The sequence below is a fragment of the Olea europaea genome, unplaced genomic scaffold (genome assembly GCF_002742605.1).
Source record: "Olea europaea var. sylvestris unplaced genomic scaffold, O_europaea_v1 scaffold74, whole genome shotgun sequence".
Lineage (NCBI taxonomy): Eukaryota > Viridiplantae > Streptophyta > Magnoliopsida > Lamiales > Oleaceae > Olea > Olea europaea.
In genome coordinates this window covers 723,230-742,520 of record NW_019265805.1, presented here as the reverse complement: position 1 = coordinate 742,520, position 19,291 = coordinate 723,230, and the positions used below count along the sequence as shown (strand labels likewise).

The 19,291-nt window shown below is 35.6% G+C and overlaps 1 protein-coding gene across 2 annotated transcripts in view; it reads left to right on the top strand.

Annotated features, from left to right (window-relative positions):
- LOC111391001 (nudix hydrolase 3) overlaps positions 1-19,291 on the top strand; it is a 39,111-nt gene that overhangs the window by 3,274 nt on the left and 16,546 nt on the right. For both annotated transcript variants that reach the window (XM_023016135.1, XM_023016136.1), the window contains exons 4-6: positions 7,712-7,808; positions 11,500-11,633; positions 12,109-12,190. In XM_023016135.1, coding sequence (XP_022871903.1) covers positions 7,712-7,808; positions 11,500-11,633; positions 12,109-12,190 — 313 coding nt within the window. The remainder of the gene's footprint in view (positions 1-7,711; positions 7,809-11,499; positions 11,634-12,108; positions 12,191-19,291) is intronic.

The following is a 19,291-nucleotide window of genomic DNA, read 5'->3' as shown; positions in this document are numbered from 1 at the left end:
AAATTATTTCTGAAAATAGAAAACTTAAAACACGTTTGATTTGGGATTTTGAAAAATTATTTTATGACATTTTATTCCATAACATTTGATTATTCAATAAAATAGAACAATAAATTAATTGTTGAAAATACTAAGAATATTTAGGACCTGTTTGATTTGTGTTTCAGTTCGTTTTTATTTTTTGTTTTGAGGGTCTATTTTAAGATAACTAAAAATACATTTGCTTTGTCATTTTGAAAAACTATTTCTGAAAACAAAAAACTTAAAACACGTTTGATTTGGGATTTTGAAAAATTATTTTATGACATTTTATTCCATAAAATTTGATTATTCAATAAAATAGAACAATATTATCAAGTAATATATTTATATATATTTTAAAGTTGGCAAATCTTAACAATATTTTAGTCGTCACAAAAGTAATATAAAAATAAAATATAAATTAAGTTGGCAAAACATAGAATATAAAAAATTAAAATTTAATGACATGGATTGATTTTTTTTATATTTTTTCATTTAAATATAGTTTTTAGAATTTTTATGTAAATAATCATCTAGAGCTTGAACTATTTTTAATTTTTATTTTTCTAGAAGTTTTTAGATTTTTTAATTTTTTTAGAATTTATTTTTAGAATTTTTATCTTTTTGCAATTTTAAATGCTATTTTTCAAAATTTTCATTTTATTATTTTTTAGAATTTATCAAATTTTTATTTATTGTATTGGTATTTGTATTATTTTTTGAAATTTGGAATTTATTTTAAAAATTTTAAATATGTTTTTTTAAATTTTATTTATAAATGTATTTTTAGAATTTTTAATCTTTAACATTTTATTTATGCTCTGTTTGAGCCATATTTTTTGGAAAAAAAAAATACATTTTTTAACAGTGATTTGACATCATTTCAACCACACATTCTTCAATAGAATAATATTCCACGCAAATCCAAAACTTTTCTTTATTTTTTTACCACACATTTTCCATCAATATACTATTTAAAAATGCATTTTCATTCCAATAATATGACTCAAACAAGGGCTTAAAACATTTATTTTTTCATGTTTTGAGTGTTTTCACTGAAAATACTTAAAATGTCAAAAATGAGTTTTGAGTTTTATGCTATACGTTTAACATTGTTTTCAAAAATGCATTTTAAAAAATATGAGACCAAACAAGATTAAGGTGTGTGGTATTGAAAACTAAAAATTGTTTGAAAATAGCAAACCAAACGAACCCTTAATGTTTTTGTTTAAGTTCTCCAAAAAAATGAAAGCCTCTTTGAAGTCTGTTAGCTCCTATGGGATGTAAATTCTAGATACTATCCTTTTTATGTACCTAAAGAAATGTGATCTTAAGTACTGTTAAGGAAAGAAATAATGCTTGATCATATATATTAGGCAATAAGGAATCATGCATATTGGGTTTCCATAATTGAATTTTTTATTTACTCTATTTAATGAAAGTATGGGAGGAAGGTGATTAACCTCCTCTTGAAGTTTATACAAAATCCTCTTTCTTTCAACATGGTATCAGAGCTCGATCTCTAGGGTTTGGTGCTTTCTGACCAGTTTTTAATTTTTCTCCTTCACGTACTCTCTATGCTTTCCGGTCTTCATGGTTGGGTTTTGAAGTGGTGGTGTCTACTGGGTAATCTGCGCTACATGTAACCTTCACCCTAGAGGTAGGTTGTGTTGTTGATTGCATGGTTGATTAAAAATAGTAGTCGAGTGGTTTAGTAATGTACGGTCAGGATCTCTATGTTAGCTTTGTGGAGGTTCGGCGGTTGGGTTTTTGCTTTACTGTCTATCGTCGGTTGAGTAATTGACTTTGAATAGTGGTCGGCATCCCTAATTCGGTTGGAATTCTTCAACAGTCTCGGCAATCACGAGCAATTTTCTACGTGAGTCGGAGGAATCTGTCTTGGGCCTGCTATATGTATCTCTTAATTTTTGTGTTGGGCTGAACTTAATTTCTTTGAACAGTTGGGCTTGAGTTTTGGGCCATTGAGGGCTGAGGTTAATTCTTTTAATTTTTTATCACATGGTGTTGTTGGGCTCTCTTTGTGCCTCATTTAATAATATTTGGCTGGTCACTTAGTTTGTGGGCCTATTTGTGATTCAGTGGTTACTTGTTATTGGACTTAAGGTTTGTTTTGATTAGTCTTATTGTGGATATTAGTCTTATTGTGGATAATATCATGTCATCCAAGATGGAGATGTTCAATTTGACTGGACCCATGGTACCTACAAAATTGAATGAAAGAAATTACACTGATTGGGCTTGGCGAGGTGAAGGTTTATGTAACCACTTGATCCTAGACAAGTAGTCTGCAAAGTCCTTATACAACAATTATGTAAAGATTGATTCTACTATCAATGATCGATGGGATCAAGAGGATAACACCATCATTGGCCTTATGATTAATAGTATTGAGCCTTATATTGAGTCTTCATCCCTTTATATGTCTATGGCTAAGCAAATTTGGGAACATCTGAAACATTTTCATTCTGGCATTGGAAACATTACTCGAATCTATGAGACATGTAAACAATACTTTGAACTTGAGAAGGGCTCTTCTAGTCTCGTTGAATATTACAATAAGCTTTTGGCTGTATGTCAAGAGAGAAATGTTCATCAACCTCTCTCTCTCGACTTGAAAGTTATGAAAAAACAAGGGGAAGATATTGATGTTGTTAAATTTCTTTTCAGCCTTCCATCAGAATTTGAGGCAGTTCAGGCGCAGATATTAGGTGGAAAAGAGCTTCCTAGTCTTGTGTAAACATTTTCTCATATTCAATGCTCTACACTATCAGATAGTACTCCTAGCGATCATTTTGCATTTGTTGCTTGAGGTAGTTCATCATGGGATAGACGTGGCGATCAGAGTGGACGTGATCGAGGTGGTTTTAGCTCTCGGGATGGACAAGATACTAAAGATTGTGGTTGTTTGGGAAATATGAGCCTCGAAAATGTACTTATTGTAGTCGTATCGATCACTCTATTGATTATTGTTGGGATTTACATGGGAAACCATCTGGTTCTGTCAGTCAGGTTTCATCTAATGAGGACCATCATGCAGTCTCTAGATTGGTGAATCACTCTAGTTCTAATATGGAATTTGATTTCATGTCTGTTTCACGGGATGAGTATGCTACGTTCTTAGCTCATAAGTAGGCCTCCCATGATCCATGGATCATCGATTTCGGAGAACTGAACATGATTGATTTGTCTGCTTTTCTTCTTGATTATAATCCTGTTACATCTGCCAAATGTGTCACTCTTGCTAACAGTTCTCGAACTAGTGTTGCGGGTTCGGGCAATGCTTATCTTAGTCCAAATATTGAGTTGTCGACTGTTGTTCTTGAATTTCCCTTTAGTTTGTTGTCTATTAGTAAATTTACTACAACTCTTCAATGTTCTGAAAAATTTTACCCTTCTGTACGTGTCTTTCGGGATCTCAAGACGAAGATGATGATTGGTATAAGGCATGAAATTGGTGGCTTTTATTATCTGGATTTTTCACCTGCCTCTCCTCCTCGAGCTCTCCAGTCTTCTGTTTCACCCTTGCAGTGGCATTGTCTTTTTGGCCACCCTTGTCTTTCCACTTTGAAACGGCACGTTGTTAGTCTTCATCATTTTTCACCTCTTAAGTATGAAGCTTGTCAACTTAGCAAGTATCATTGTGTGTCTTTTCCTTTACGAACTGTTAATCGTGTTTCTCTTTTATTTGAGCTTATTCATTCTGTATGGGGACCAATCAATATTTTATCTAATAGATTTCAATATTTTGTCACCTTTGTGGAAGATTATTTTCGTATGACTTGGTTATTCTTAATGAAAAATCATTCTGAGTTATTTTATATCTTTCAAACCTTTCGTATTATGATTAAAAATCAGTTTAATTAGAAAATATGTATTTTGTGGTCTGGTAATGCCAAAAAAAATCTGTTTGCACCTTTCCATCACATCTCTCTTGCAAAGACATTATTTATCAAACATCTCGTGTATACACTCCACAACAAAATAGAGTTATGGAATGTAAAAATCGTCATTTGTTAGAGGTTACTCGTACTCTTCTTTGTCATATGCATGTCCCTAAACGTTATTGGAGTGATGCTTTCCTCACAGCATGCTATCTAATTTGTATGCCAACTTCAATTTTGGGTGGTGTATCCCCTTTCTCTATTGTGTTTTTTCCTCTTTACAGTACTCGTTATCTCTTAAGATTTTTGGATGTATTTGTTATGTTCATCACTCTGGTCCGTGTCATGATAAACTTGACTTTCCTTGGTTATTCCTAAACACAGAAGGGGTATCATTGTTACAGTCCTTCTCTACAATGCTACTTCGTATTTGCGGATGTCACTTTCAACGAGTCCACACCCTACTTTCCCGATCATATTACATCACAGAATCCATTGGAGATCCCATTCGCTTACGAGTTCCATATCTACCAATAGGTATTTCTCCAAATCCAGACTAGTCCCCATCTACTGCTTCAGGGTCGTCCTTCTCTCATGAGAATGCACTTTTTCCTATACAAGTTTATACTCGATGATCTAAGTCAACAATGCCTACAGCCCCATCCATCACCTTGTAGTCTGCAGATCTGAATTCGTCATCTCCTCTGATCTCGAGTCATTGCCCATTGCCCTTCGTAAAGGTAAATGTACTTGTATAACTAAACATCCTATAAGTCGCTATGTCACTTTTGGTTCGTTGTAGTGTTCATTTTCCTGTTTCACATCTCAACTTTCTAGTGATTGTGTACCTAAAACAGTGACAAAAGCTTTATCTGAACTTAGTAACGAAAGGCTATGGAATTAGAAATGGCAGCATTGCATGAGAATAAGACTTGAGAACTTGTTCTTGTACCTCCTAAGGTACATCTTGTTGGCAATAGATGGGTTTATGATCCGAAATTCAATCCTTATGGGACTGTTGAGCAATTGAAAGTCCGACTGGTTGCTAAAGGTTACACACAAACGTATGGTATTGATTATGATGAGACATTTTCTCCGGTTGCTAAGATCTTTTCAATTCGTGTTTTGATTTTTATTGTTGCTAATCTTGGTTGGCAGCTATTTCAATTGGATATTAGGAATGCATTACTTAATGGTGACTTGCACAAAGATATTTATATAGAGCAACCACCTGGGTTTGTTGCTCAGGGGAGTACCAAAACTATGTTAGTAAGTTGAAAAAAGCTTTTTATGGGTTAAAACAATCACCAAGGGCATGATTTGAAAAGTTTTCTGATATTGTTCTCGAATTTGGTCTTCAAAGGTGTCATACAGATCATTCATTATTTCATTTGCAAACTGGTGCAGGTTATCTTTGTCGTTTATGTAGATATTGTAGTCACTAGTGATGATGTAGAAGGAATTGATCGGTTCAAACAGTTTCTACAATATTTTTAGTTTAAAGAGCTAGGCAAACTTCAATATTGTCACTGGTGATGATGTAGAAGGAATTGCTTGGTTCAAACAGTTTCTACAATATTTTTAGTCTAAAGATCTAGGCAAACTTCAATATTTCTTGGGTATTGAAGTCGTTAGGTCTCAAGCAGGTATCCACTTATTTCAAATAAAGTATATACTTGACCTGTTAGATGAGATAGGTTTTCTACTTGTCTAGATGATATTCCCATGAATCCTAATATGAAGCTTTTGAAGGATGAAGGAGAATTGTTTGAAGAACCAAGTAAATATCGTAATTGGCTGGAAAATTGAATTTTCTTACTATCACACGATTAGATATTTCCTATGCGGTTAGTGTTATTAGTCAATTCTTGGATGCTTCTCGAGTTTCTCATTGAGCTCGAGTTTCTCATTGAGAAACTATGATACGTGATATTCAGTATTTGAAAGAGGCTCCAGGCCTTGGGTTATTGTACAAACCAGATGGATACATTAGAAAAGGGTTTATAGATGCAGATTGGGCAGGATCTCCTCCGGATAGACGATCTACTATTGGTTTTTGTACATTTCTCTGTGGTAATTTTGTGTCTTGGAAAAGTAAGAAACAAATTGTAGTAGCAAGGTCAAGTGCAGAAGCAGAATATAGGGCGATGACTTATATTACTAGTGAGTTAACATGGTTGCAGCACTTTCTTCAAGAAATCAATCTTTCACCTTCTACTTCCATTCCGATGTACTGTGATAATCAGCTCGCTTTACATATTGCATCAAATCCAATTTTTCATGAGAGAACCAAACACATTGAAGTTGATTGCCACTTTATTCGAGACAAGATAGTAAATGGTGATATATGCATGCCATCTGTGAAGACCAGAGACCAACTTGTGGATGTATTTACGAAGTTGTTGAACGGTAATAGGTTGAGATTTCTTTGTTCCAAACTAGGCTTTTATGATATATATGTTCCAGCTTGAGGGGGAGTTTAAGGAAAGAAATCATGTATATTGGGTTTCCATAATTGTTTTTGTTATTTACTCTATATAATGAAAGTATGGGAGGAGGGTGATTAATCTCTTCTCTTGAAGTTTATACAAAACCCTCTCTCTCAACAAGTACATAAGTTAAAGAATCACGAAGTCATTTACAAGGTAGAAATATTTGACATTTGTCACTAAAATATATTGAAAGAGATCTGGCCCATAACTTCAATAGATGCCAAGCACAAATTATGCATCTTTTGGAAAAATTATGAGCTCCTTATAATTTGAAGTCAAAGTTAAATATAATTTTAACCAAACATTCGCAACTACTATCTACTTATTATCCACACATTTCGTGGGATGATGAAGTCATTTATGAAAAGAGGAAATATAGTACAAAATATAATAAATCTGTCACCAAAATGATATTGGAAGAGATCTAGCCAGTAACTAAGATAGATGCCAAGCACAAATTTATGCATCTTTGGGGAAAATTGTGAACTCCTTATAATTCTCTTGCCTTATAAGTGGTTATACAACTAATGATTTCAGAAATAGGAAGAGCTGAAGTTCTAATGCATTTGTAATGTTGTGGGGCCAGTTGAAAGGGTCCCAAAGATGATATATTCTTAGGGTGTTGTGGGCAAATTGGATGCAGTATGTGAAGTTCTTAGTCATGATGATAATGCAGTGTTCTAGGATTTGCATTCGGTTGGATGCAGGAGTGTTTCTATAGTATGGGGAACTGTATGCAGTATAGAAAATTGCATTTTTCATCAGATTTTGGGTGAAATTACTGAAATCGATTAGGCGAGTTGAGAGTTGTATACTTTCAATGGTACTAGTGATGGGTTGGCAGTGGAAGGTTGATTAGAAGGATGGGAAGAGAAAGACAGACTTAGCATTTTCTAGTGAAGTGACCAAGACAAGCTAATGAGGGTTGTGAAGCCTATGTTAATTTTCCTTTTTTCCATTTTCCCTTTTCTTGGGATGATCTTGCAATTTCTTTAGGAACTTTTGTACTAGATTTGGACGATTTGTTTCTTTGTAGGCCAGGAACTGAATATACTTGTTTTTGTCGGCAATTTTCATACAACCTTTATAAATTATACTGATTGTTTGTGCTAGTGTTGTTCATGTGTCCTGATTCATATTTCTACCTTTGCATCCAAAATTTGTTCCCTTTAATTTTGAGATTCCCAAATGAAATGGTGGTAGTTCTGATATATATATATATTTAAGCAAGTATATTGATGACAGAAAACGTTTGGTAATCAATGTTACATAATGATTTCTGCATTTGTTTTGCAGTGTCATAAATGATGGCAATTTCATTAACAATGAATACAATGATGTGTATCTTGTTACGACACTAGATCCAATTCCTTTGGAGGCCTTCACTCTTCAGGTCTGAAGGTTTATATTTTCCATTAGACAGTTTTCCATTTTTGGCTGTTGTTTATATAATAACTCATTTCTTGGAGATAAATGTTTCTCAATCATTAAATATTTCTGTTCTGAAAGCAGATTCAGCAAAATAATAATTTTGTTAGTTTGTACCTTCATCTCTTGTTATTCTCGATGACCTTATTATTTCTAAAATAGTCATTTCGTGAGTTTATACCAAATCTATGACCAACCCACCATGGAGCTCTCCATCACATGCGCATTGCGATTAGGGCACTCAGAATGTCAAGTCTATATGGGGCAATGGGGCGATCAAATGCTGTTGCTCTAGATTCATATATTTGAGTTCATAATGTGATTGGAAAAACTAGTTCACCTCTGGAGTTCCAGTTGACGGAATCTGGGATTTGGCATTCGCCTTCAAGTTGGCGATGTTTAGAATGCACACATATCATGGGCAAATTTGTAAAAAACTACTGAACCTTTATTTCTTTTAGCGTGGAAACGAAATTGAAATTCTTGAAATAAGAATAAAGTTGTAAAACTCAAAAATTTGTAAAGGAATAATTTTATTGTAATGAATTGACGGAAATTGATTTGAAGTGTATAAAACCTTCGTTTATATGGGTAAAATAATTCCATAGTCTTACTAATATGAGGAGACTAAACTAAAATTCTTAAAGGAAAGAAAATTAAAAATCTAATCTAAAAGAAATAAGAAAATCATATTCTAAATATGAAAAAAAATTTATTTTGAGTAAGAAAGGAGAAAAAGAGATGAAATCGATTCCTATTTAGAATAAGATTGATCTAAATCATTCTCTTTCATGTGGGAAAAAAAATCACATCGATCTTGGTTGTAGAAAGAAAATCAATCAATCGAGAGGAAAATACTTAAGAATTTCTGTTAATATTAATATTGAAGAAATGCCCATTTCTTGAGGTGCTCAATAAACGTCGTTATATTCTTCAGTTGCATTATTTGAAGTCAACTTTGTTCCTACCTTATATGTTTTCCTGATGGTCAATTCATATGTGACGTTCCTTCATAAATGAAGCATGGTTCGATTTCTCATCCTTGAGTTATCTCTTGGTAGAGGTCATTAGTGCTATTTTCAATTCTTCATGCTTCTTATCTTTAGTTATAATGTCCATTGACTTTCTTCAATACAAAAGAACTGGCACACAGGACTCAAATTAACATTGTCCATTCGTTGGCACTAAAATCGTAAAGAAGGTCAACAAAACTTTTATTCTCAATTTGACAAGGTTCTTCTTTGATTCCTTCATAATTAGAAAGTTCAACGCCTTTCTTCTGTTGGACCCTTCTGAATTTCAACTTGTTCATCAATAGAGCGCGACTTGATCTTGTGGTCTTCAATTGCTATTCAACTAAAGCATTTTTCATTCTTATACTTAAATTCATTAGCTATTTCCATGTATATGGGAATAACATGTCTTGAGTTTTCGATTTGCACATGCTTTTCTTCCTCCATTGTAGATCATGGTTTTTAAATGACATTTTTATAACCTCATCATCTACCGTACTATCTTTTGCCCTTTGTTTACATTGGCATTCGCAAAGTGCTCATCATGTGACACTAAAACTGTGTTCTTATTATACCACCAAACACATGCCTGTTATTTCTACCTACATAAGTGGCATCTACATCATAGTACCATGGTTGTCGTCCCCAAAGTATGACAATCGTTCATCCATATCACGTTAACAGATTCTCATTTTTGTGGTACTTTTAGATAAAAAGAAAATTTTTGCATACCTCCATATTTTGAATTTTTTCTCCTTTTAACTTGTGTAACTTGATAGCGAGATGAATATTTTCAGTTTTCAAATTTAAAGCCTTCATCAATTCTTTGGATACCAAGTTCTCACTACTCCAATAGTCTATTATCACGTTGCATACTTTGTTGTCGATGGTGCATTGTGTTTTAAAATTTTTGTAATGCTTCAAATTGGGCTCCTTTATATCTCCCCGTTAAATCTTTGCAGAGTTTTTGATAGTTTGTGGTTATTCAAATGCAATTGGGACTCGAGGAAATTCTCTAGTCACCTGTTGCTGTGTTTTGATCTTTTTGAAACATTTATAGAAATTGAGGACTGCAAATTTTTGTTAGTTGCGAATTCATACATATCCATCCTTCATTCTGGATTCTGGACCGCGATTGATTTTGTAATCCTTCAATCATCATCCCATGGATGCATGCCACTATCGCCGTAGGTAGCCATACGCCAAGTGCAAACTTTGCGCTGATATCAATTTTGGTGCAAAAGCGAAATTGAAATTTTTGAAACAAGAATGAAGTTGAAAAAATAGAAAATTTGTAGGGAATAATTTTATTGTATTGAATTGATTATTTAAAGTGTATAAAGTCTTTCTTTATATAGGCAAAATAATTCTCTATTCTTAACAATACAAGGAGATTAAAATAAAATTCTAAAAGGAAAGAAAACTAAAATCCTAATCTAAAAGAAATAAGAAATCATATTCTAAATAAATTCTTTAATCTTACCAATACAAGGAGACCAAACTAAAATTCTAAAAGGAAAGAAAACTGAAATCCTAATCTAAAAGAAATAAGAAATCATATTCTAAATAAAAAAGAAAAAAGAAATCTTATTCTATAAGAAAACTAAAATCCTAATCTAAAAGAAATAAGAAATCATATTCTAAATAAATTCTCTAATCCTTACCAATACAAGGAGACCAAACTAAAATTCTAAAAGGAAAGAAAACTAAAATCCTAATCTAAAAGAAACAAGAAATCATATTCTAAATAAAAAAGAAAGAAGAAATCTTATTCTAAAAGAAAACTAAAATCCTTATCTAAAAGAAATAAGAAATAATATTCTAAATAAAAAAGTAAAAAGAAATCTTATTCTAAATAAGAAAGAAGAAGAAAAAGAGATAAAATCAATCTTATTTAGAATAACATTGTCCTACACTATTATTACTAAGAACATACATTACAAACCAGACCTTCAGTTATACATTCATCTGCCCTTATGTAAGCTCCTTCTTAGTGGCATACTACTCTACCTTTGTGTGTGTAAGTGCCTCTATTTTCATACAATCATATGTTTAATTGAGAAATGGTTTCTGAGTTACTTCTTTGATGGACACATATATGTTTCATTAAGAATAGCTATCAAGTTTATTTGTCTGAATGCCATCATATTAGGAATTTGATGGGGACCCAACTCTCTATCCCAAAAGTCTAGGCTTGAGAGCGATTGAATTCCATAACTATTAGATCCTAACAATACCCGATGGCTCCAAATCTGACGTCCACGGCGGTCCACTCCAAGACAACCTTTGCTTTACTCGGCTAACCCTTCTTTGGCTGCTGGTATTCAACACTTCGCTTGGGTCGCCCCTTTCAGGATTCGAATATGTGATGTGGGTCTACTATGATACCAATTGATGGGGACCCAACTATCTCTCTCGAAAGCCTAGGCTTGATGGGGATTGAATCCCATAACTATTAGACCCTAACAGAATTGTGTTCGACAAAGATATATATCTTGGATTAAGCTCGTCCTTCGTTTTTATTATTTTATCCCTAATAATCTAATACATACTGTTTGCTGTCAAATATTTCTCCATATCTGATATCACTATTATTATTATTATTATTTTTACTTTATTATTATTATTATTTTTTTTTTGAAGGAATCTGAAGTTTCAGCTATTAAATATATCTCGTTGGAGGAGTATAGAAGCTTGCTTGCTAAAGAAGATCCTCAATATGTTCCCTATGATGTAAATGATCAATACGGTCAGCTCTTTGAAATAATTTCGAAAAGGTATATAATGCAGATCTTTGGATAATTGACATGTTCACTTACTAAGTTCTCTTATTTAAGAGACCATACTGTACTTGACATTTTTTTCTGTGAAAACCAGTTGCCACATTCTTCGAAGTTATTTTAAGTTTATTTTTTATTGGCATCTATAGATTTTTTTTGGAACTTATATCTCCTTATATTTGTAAATTCTCCATGAGTGCTTGAAATAAATGAAACTAGTTTTTTGAACATATTACATGAGTTACATGAGTGCTCCAAATGAATGAAAACTATTGTTTGAACAGTGTTGTCATATATTTAAAATTTATGTTACTTAATTTCATTTCCGTACAACTATTACTTATTTTGCCCGTAAAGTGAATAATTAGGTTATTTCCTATGAAAACCATGCATGAGCTAGTTGTTATGTTCTATCCATAAATTTTTAAGCATATAGATTCATACTTACGAGCGTGATGTGCATGTTCTCTAGGTACAAACAAAAAGCCGAGGCACGTAGCTTGACTCTGCAAAAGCAGCTGAATCATTATGCTCGTATCTCCCTTAAAGCAGAGGTTTTTAACTATTGATACCTGAGTTTTTAAATTTTGTAATTATTGAAGGATTGATGGTCATATGAACAAAATGCTAAACACAGTAAATGTGCTTGCAGAAAATTATAATAGGGCATAGAATCTTGGGCCGTCTTAGGTGTCTTGTTCTAGTTTTTACTATCTTATTATGCTTCAATTTGGGGTGCCTAATCAGACGTGTGTGCTTGCGAACATATATTTCTTCAATTTGTACTCACCGAGAAGAAAAGTTATGTAGGTCCATAAAGGGGAAAAACTGAATATAATTATGATTAGGAGTTTCAATCATATATTGTTTATAAAGTAGAAGAAAAATAAAAAATTATGGTTCCATAGGAAAGTATGCTACTTTCTTTTCCTGCTCTTGGTGACAAATGTAATTATGTGCTACAATAAAAACTTGATATTTCCATATGTTCTTAACTGTAACCTAGCAATATTTTTGTTAGAGGTGGGATGGTGATTTTACATGAGCCATTGTTCTCTATGGGAGCAGGTGAGAATCATCAGTTGCTATCTGCTCCATTGCCTTCACTATTTGAAGAAAGTTAAATTAAGGAAAAAAAGGAAAACCAGCACAAGTATAATTATGTCAAAGACTAACAACAACAAACTAAGTCGTATTCCTATTAAATTTGGAGTTGGCTACATGAATCCTTCTTTGTCATTCTACTTTCTTTCATTGTTAGATCTAGATTTGGGGCAACCAGATCTTTAGAAAATAGAGCAAGCTGTGTTAATTTAGGTCCATTGCCTCATTTTGAACTTGCTCTAGCAAGATCGCATCCCTCTTATGAATAGGAGCCTCTTTAAATTTGACGCATTATGACCCAACCATCTAAGTCGTCCTTCCTGTACACTGGATTATCAACAAACAACATACACTTAGAGACTATAAGAATCCCTTTATGTGTAATTAAACTTGCAATTGAAGAATATAATTGTATTTATATATTTTATACTGGATTAAATGGAAGGGAATTACACTAAAGTTCTAGGCTTTGGAGAAGTGTTGGATTTTATATGCAATATCAAAGAGATGAAAAAGAAAATCAACTCAATAATGTACGTGGTTCGGCGGTGTGCTTATGTCCACGAGAGTGAAGTGGAGATTTCTTTATTCGGTGGTGAAAAATAGGATTACAACATATTATTTATACTAACTCTAACCTGAGCCCATATAAGACTTTAAGGCCCGTATAGGAAATACCCTGTACTGTACCGTGGGGGCGTTGCCTCCGCACCTCTAACACATTCAACATCCCTAACAACCAGACAGTGAATTAAACCCGCACAATGCTAATGCTGTCGCTCCGCTTCGTTCAATGTGCTCCGCTCCTCTCACTCCACTTTGCTCCGCACCGACATCGGCCTATTTGATCCAGGACCTGTGTGACACTCTATATGAGCCACATGCAAAACAATCTCCACCTTGGTGAATATTCACCGCTTAGGAGAAAAAACATAACCTGAAAAAACCATACCATCTAGGACCAATGGGTTGGGATACATCCTCTCTAACACCCAGAGATGTTAATCAAGTTCAAGCAGTGCTTGAACCTATCCATTGTGATTGGCTTTGTCATCATGTCTGCTGCATTCTCTGAGGTATGTACTTTCTCTAACAGCAGCTCTCCTGAAGTAACCAACTCTCTTATCTTAAGAAATCTCACATCAATGTGCTTGGTTCTTAGGGATGGCAACGGTTCGGTTTCGGGTCGGTTCGACCAAAACCGTCACCGAACCGTCAATTTTTTGTCATACCATAACCGCATCATAACCACGTAAATCGTTTCGGTTCGGTTCGGTTCGTATCTCGCGTCGGTTCGGTTAATAACCACGAAAATAAATTATTTTTTATAGGTCCATCCGTCAAATTGATATAAAACAATTTATGAAAAGAGAGTCAATGAAAACAAAAATATAATATTCCAAACGAAAATGCAAACATTATCCTAAATTCCAATTGCAAAATACAAATTTAACAAACAATATTATAAATATAACAATACTAAACTTTTCCTTCATTCTTGATTCTTGTGCATTGTAATTACTTGATTCATGCTCAATAATTCAAAAGTTTCAACCTTAACTCATATTCAATCTTCATTCTTTCCCACAACTCTTATTAGCATGGGTCAGCACTCAAAATTGATTCATATATAGTAAATAAGAAATGTAAGTAGAGAATACAACGATACTACTTAATCCAGAATGAGTTTAACTAAGATTTAAATAAAAAAATGTGCATTTTCGTCAACTTCCTTCACACTAAACCTTGCCATCCCTAATAAAAGAATGGTTTTTTTAAGCGGGTAATCGGTTCGGTTTTGGTTCGATGGCATAAATATCATATCCGCACCGCCATGAACCGATTCATTAAAATAAATACCATATCCGCCCCATTGCATCATCGGTTCGATTTTTTCCCCCCATTCGGTTCGGTTAACCGTGGTTTTCGGTTTTAACGGTTCAAATTGCCATCTCTATTGGTTCTTACATGATAAATCTGATTCTTCGCTAGAAAGATGGCGCTTTGACTATCACAGTATAGCTTCATTCCATCTTGCTTGATCCTAAATTCCCTGACAAATCCTTTCAACCACAATAATTCTTTGGCCGCCTCAGTTGCCGCCATGTACTCTGCTTCAGTTGTAGATAATGCCACAAGTGAGTGCACCATTGATCTCCAACATATGGGCCTACCTGCGAGTGTGAAAACATAACATGTATGGGACCTTCTGTCATTCAAGTCCCCTGCATAATCTGCATCTACATATCCTTGAACTGAAATATCACTATGTTGGCTCTCTAACATGACCCCGCACTCCATTGTACCTTTCAAGTACCTGAAAATCCATTTTACAGCTCTCTAATGCTCTCTACCAGAATTAGTCATATACTTACTAACCACACTGACTGCATGTGCTAAATCTGGTACACACCATTGCATACATCAAACATCCAACTGCGCTGGCATAAGGTACCTTTGACATCTCTGCAACTTCTTCATTCTTTGGGCACTGATTATTAGACAATCTGAAGTGATTTGCCAGTGGTGTAGCAACTGATTTTGCATCTGACATGCTAAACCTCTCTAACACTTTCTTCAAATAATTTTTCTGAGACACCCATAATTTTCTGGCTTTCTTATCTCTTTTGATCTCCATGTCAAGAATTTTCTTAGCTGGTCCCAAGACTTTCATATCAAACTTACTGCTGAACAAAGATTTCAATTTGTCTAACTCATCCATGTTCTTAGCAACAATTAACATGTTCCACATACAACATCAAGAAAATATATGAGTTATCCTCAAGAACTCTATAGTAAACGCAACAATCATACTCACAACGATTGTAGCCAATTTGAATCATATGAGAGTTGAACTTCTTGTACCATTGTCGTGGAGATTGCTTAAGCCCGTATAAAGATTTCTTCAGTTTACACACAAGATTCTCTGTTCCTAGTTCCAAAAATCCTTCTGGCCGCTCCATGAAAATTTGTTCCTCCAAATCACCATGAAGAAAAACAGTCTTCACATCTAGCTACTCTAATTCCAAATCAAAATTAGCCATCATTGCCAAAACAATCCTGATGGAGGTGTATCTGATGACCGGGGAGAAAATTTCATCATAATCTACTCCCTTCCTCTGTATTCCTTTGCTATTAATCGAGTCTTGTATCTTTCTCCTTCCTTTTCTGACATTGCTTCTTTCTTTCTGTACACCCACTTACACCCTATCTGTTTCTTCCCCTTTGGAAGTTCCACCAAATCACAACTATCATTTTTATGCAGTGACTCAATTTCCTCCGTCATAGCCTCTATCTATTTACCTTTCTTCTGACTACCAATGACATCCTGAAAAGTTATAGGATCATTATTGCTGGTAATGAGTGCATAAGAAACTGAATTCTCGAATCCATACTTTGCTAGTGGCTTGATAGTGCGACGTGGTCTAAGGCAACACTATGATATTGCTCCACCTTTGACCTAGACCTATTTGCTCCCCGAGCATTAATTTCTGTATTAACATTGTCTAGCTCTACTTGCACTACTTGGCTCTTACCCCTGCCTTCGTCTGAATTGAGTTTCTCTTTATCTGGAGAAGCTTTAAGCATGAATGCTTCATCAAATACTGCATCTCTACTTATCACCATCTTCCTTGCCTCTGGATCCCACAACTTGTACCCCTTTACACCTTTTACATAGCCCAGAAAAATGCATTTTCTTGATTTCGGATCAAGTTTAGATCGCTGATCACTAGATACATGCACATAAGTCGGACAACTAAGTACTCTCAATTCAGAATAATCAACTTCATTACCTGTCTAAACTTCCTCTGCAATTTTTCCATCTAGTGCTGCTCGTGGTGATCTGTTTATGACATAACATACCATATTCACTGCTTCTGCCCAAGAACTCTTCGAGAGCCCTGCATTCAGCCTCAAACATTTTGCCGGTTCTGCAATTGTTTTGTTCATCATTTCCGCTGCACCATTCTGCTGCGGTGTCTTATGAACTATATAGTGCTGTTGAATATCACGCTCTTCACAAAATTTCAGAAATTGTGAATCTGTATACTCTGTATCGTTTTCTGTCCTCAGATACTTAATTTTTCTGCCTGTCTGGTTCTCTGCTTCTGCTTTCCATAATTTGAACTTGGCAAAGGCTTCGGACTTGTGCTTCATGAAATATGTCCAAACTTTTCTAGAGAACTCATCAATGAAAGTAATAAAATACTGAGATCTACTATTGGACAACTCCGTCACTGGTCCCCAAACATCTGAGTGCACGTAATCAAGAATGCCCTCTGTTTTGTGCTTTCCTATCTTGAACTGTACTCTGGACTGTTTTTCAAGTACACAGAACTTGCAGAAATCTAGCTTACATGATTTTACCCCCTTCAACAAATTCCTCTTGTGAAGTCAACCATGCCACGTTTTCCTATATGCCCAGTCGCATATGTCATAGAAGAGTGTCATCTGACTCAGATTCTGCTGTAGCAACTCCACATACAACTGTATCCCCGAGTAGTTTGTAGATATTCCCTGCTAATTTCTGGCCCTTCATCACAATCATAACACCTTTCTTCACTGTTAGAGCCCCACACTCTGACTTATAAGAGTAACCATTTCTGTCTAAAGTGCTTAAAGAAATTAGATTCTTTTTCAACTCAGGTACCTGCCTAACATTTTCCAAGGTCCTTACCACACTATCGAACATTTTAAATTTTATGGACCCCATTCCAATGACCTTACATGATGCATTATTACTAGTGATGGCAATGGGCTTAAAGGGCCGAGCCAGCTTGGCCCCTACGAGCTCGGCTCGGGCTCGTGGCTAGTGAAAAACGAGCCGAGCTCGAGCTCGGCCCGGCCCGGCCCACAAGCTCGTGAGCTCACGTGGTCGAGCCGAGCCGAGCCGCTCGCGAGCTCGTGGTTATTTTAATTTTTTTTTGGGTACATTTTTTACACCTTTTTTTTTAAAAAATTCATATTTTTGGACGAGAGCTCGTGGGATCGAGCCCCCAATGACGAGCCCGAGCTGCCCACGAGCCTAGCGGTCGAGCCAACGAGCCGCTCGGCCCGTTTGACATCCCTAATCATTACCCATCAGAACAGATCCAAAATTACCAGAATAATATGAATGGAACCAATCTCGGTGAGGACATGTGATATGAACAGGCTGAATCAAGTACCAACAGTCATTTAATTTTTCAGAATTACCTGTAGAGACTGATAACATGTCTTCATCTCCAGAATCCGAGTTTCCTTCTGCAACACTAGCTGACTTTGAGGAACCATCACCTTTCCTTTCATCACCGTGCTTCTTATTGGGACAGTCTCTCTTGAAGTGGCCCATCTGATGACATTTGTAGCATTTGACCTTTTTCTTATTTTGATTCCTAGATTTTGATCTTATGTTCCTTCTAAAAGAACCACCCCTGTCCTTCTTCCACGATCCTGGTAGTCCTTTATGATCAACCCTTCACCCTGTGAAGTTTTACCAGTACGCAATTTCCGCTGGTTGTAGGCTAACAGGGCTGATGTGAGTTCCTCCAATTCGAGTCTCTTTACCCCATGTCAACGTGGTCACCAGATGGTCGTACGAAGGAGGAATTGAGCACAACAAAATCATTGCCTTGTCTTCATCATCAAACTTGATTTCAAGTCGCAGTAGATCGCTGATAATTTGATTGAACACATTAGTGTGTTAAATCAGATCTGTACCCTTAAATCAAATCTGTACCCTCCAACATCTTCCGTCCGTACAATCGCTGCTTCAGATGTAGCTTGTTCGTGAGAGACTTCGACATATAACGACTTTCCAATTTTTCCCAAACCTCCGCCGGAGACTCAATGTCCATGACGTGATACATGATCTCGTCTGCCAAACAAAGCCGAATTGTACCAACTGCTCGTGCCTCGAGCTTTTCCCAATCAGCATCTGATGTACCCTTTGGTTTCTTCCCAGATAGTGCCTTCACCATCCCTTGCTGCGCCAACAAATCCTTCACCCTTCGTTACCATAATCCGAAATTCCCAGATCCGTAAAACTTCATCATATCGAATTTTGCAATCGAAGAACTCGCAATCTGAACCTGGCTCTGATACCAGTTGTTGGATTTTATACGCAATATTAAAGAGATGAAAAAGAAAATCAACACAAGAATTTTCGTGGTTCGACGGTGTGCCTACGTCCACGAGAGCGAAGTGGAGATTTCTTTATTCGGTAGTGAAAAATAGGGTTACAACATATTATTTATACTAACTTTAACATGGGCCTATATAAAACTTTAAGGCCGGTTCCGTTCCGTTCCTCTCACTCCACTCCGCTCTGCGCCGGCATCGGCCCGAGCTTAGATTCTCTCCCAAATCCTTTCTCGATTTCTCAATGAAATAACAGAACCGCCCACCTGTTGCATTTATTGGCGCCTTTTTTTATTACATAGTGATGCAGGATAAAGAAGAGGGCAGCAAGAAAGGGGTAGAAACCGAAGAGAATGGGGGGGGGGGGGGGGGGGAAGGGGGGGGGGGGGGGGGGGGGGGGGGGGGGGGGGGGGGGGGGGGGGGGGGGGGGG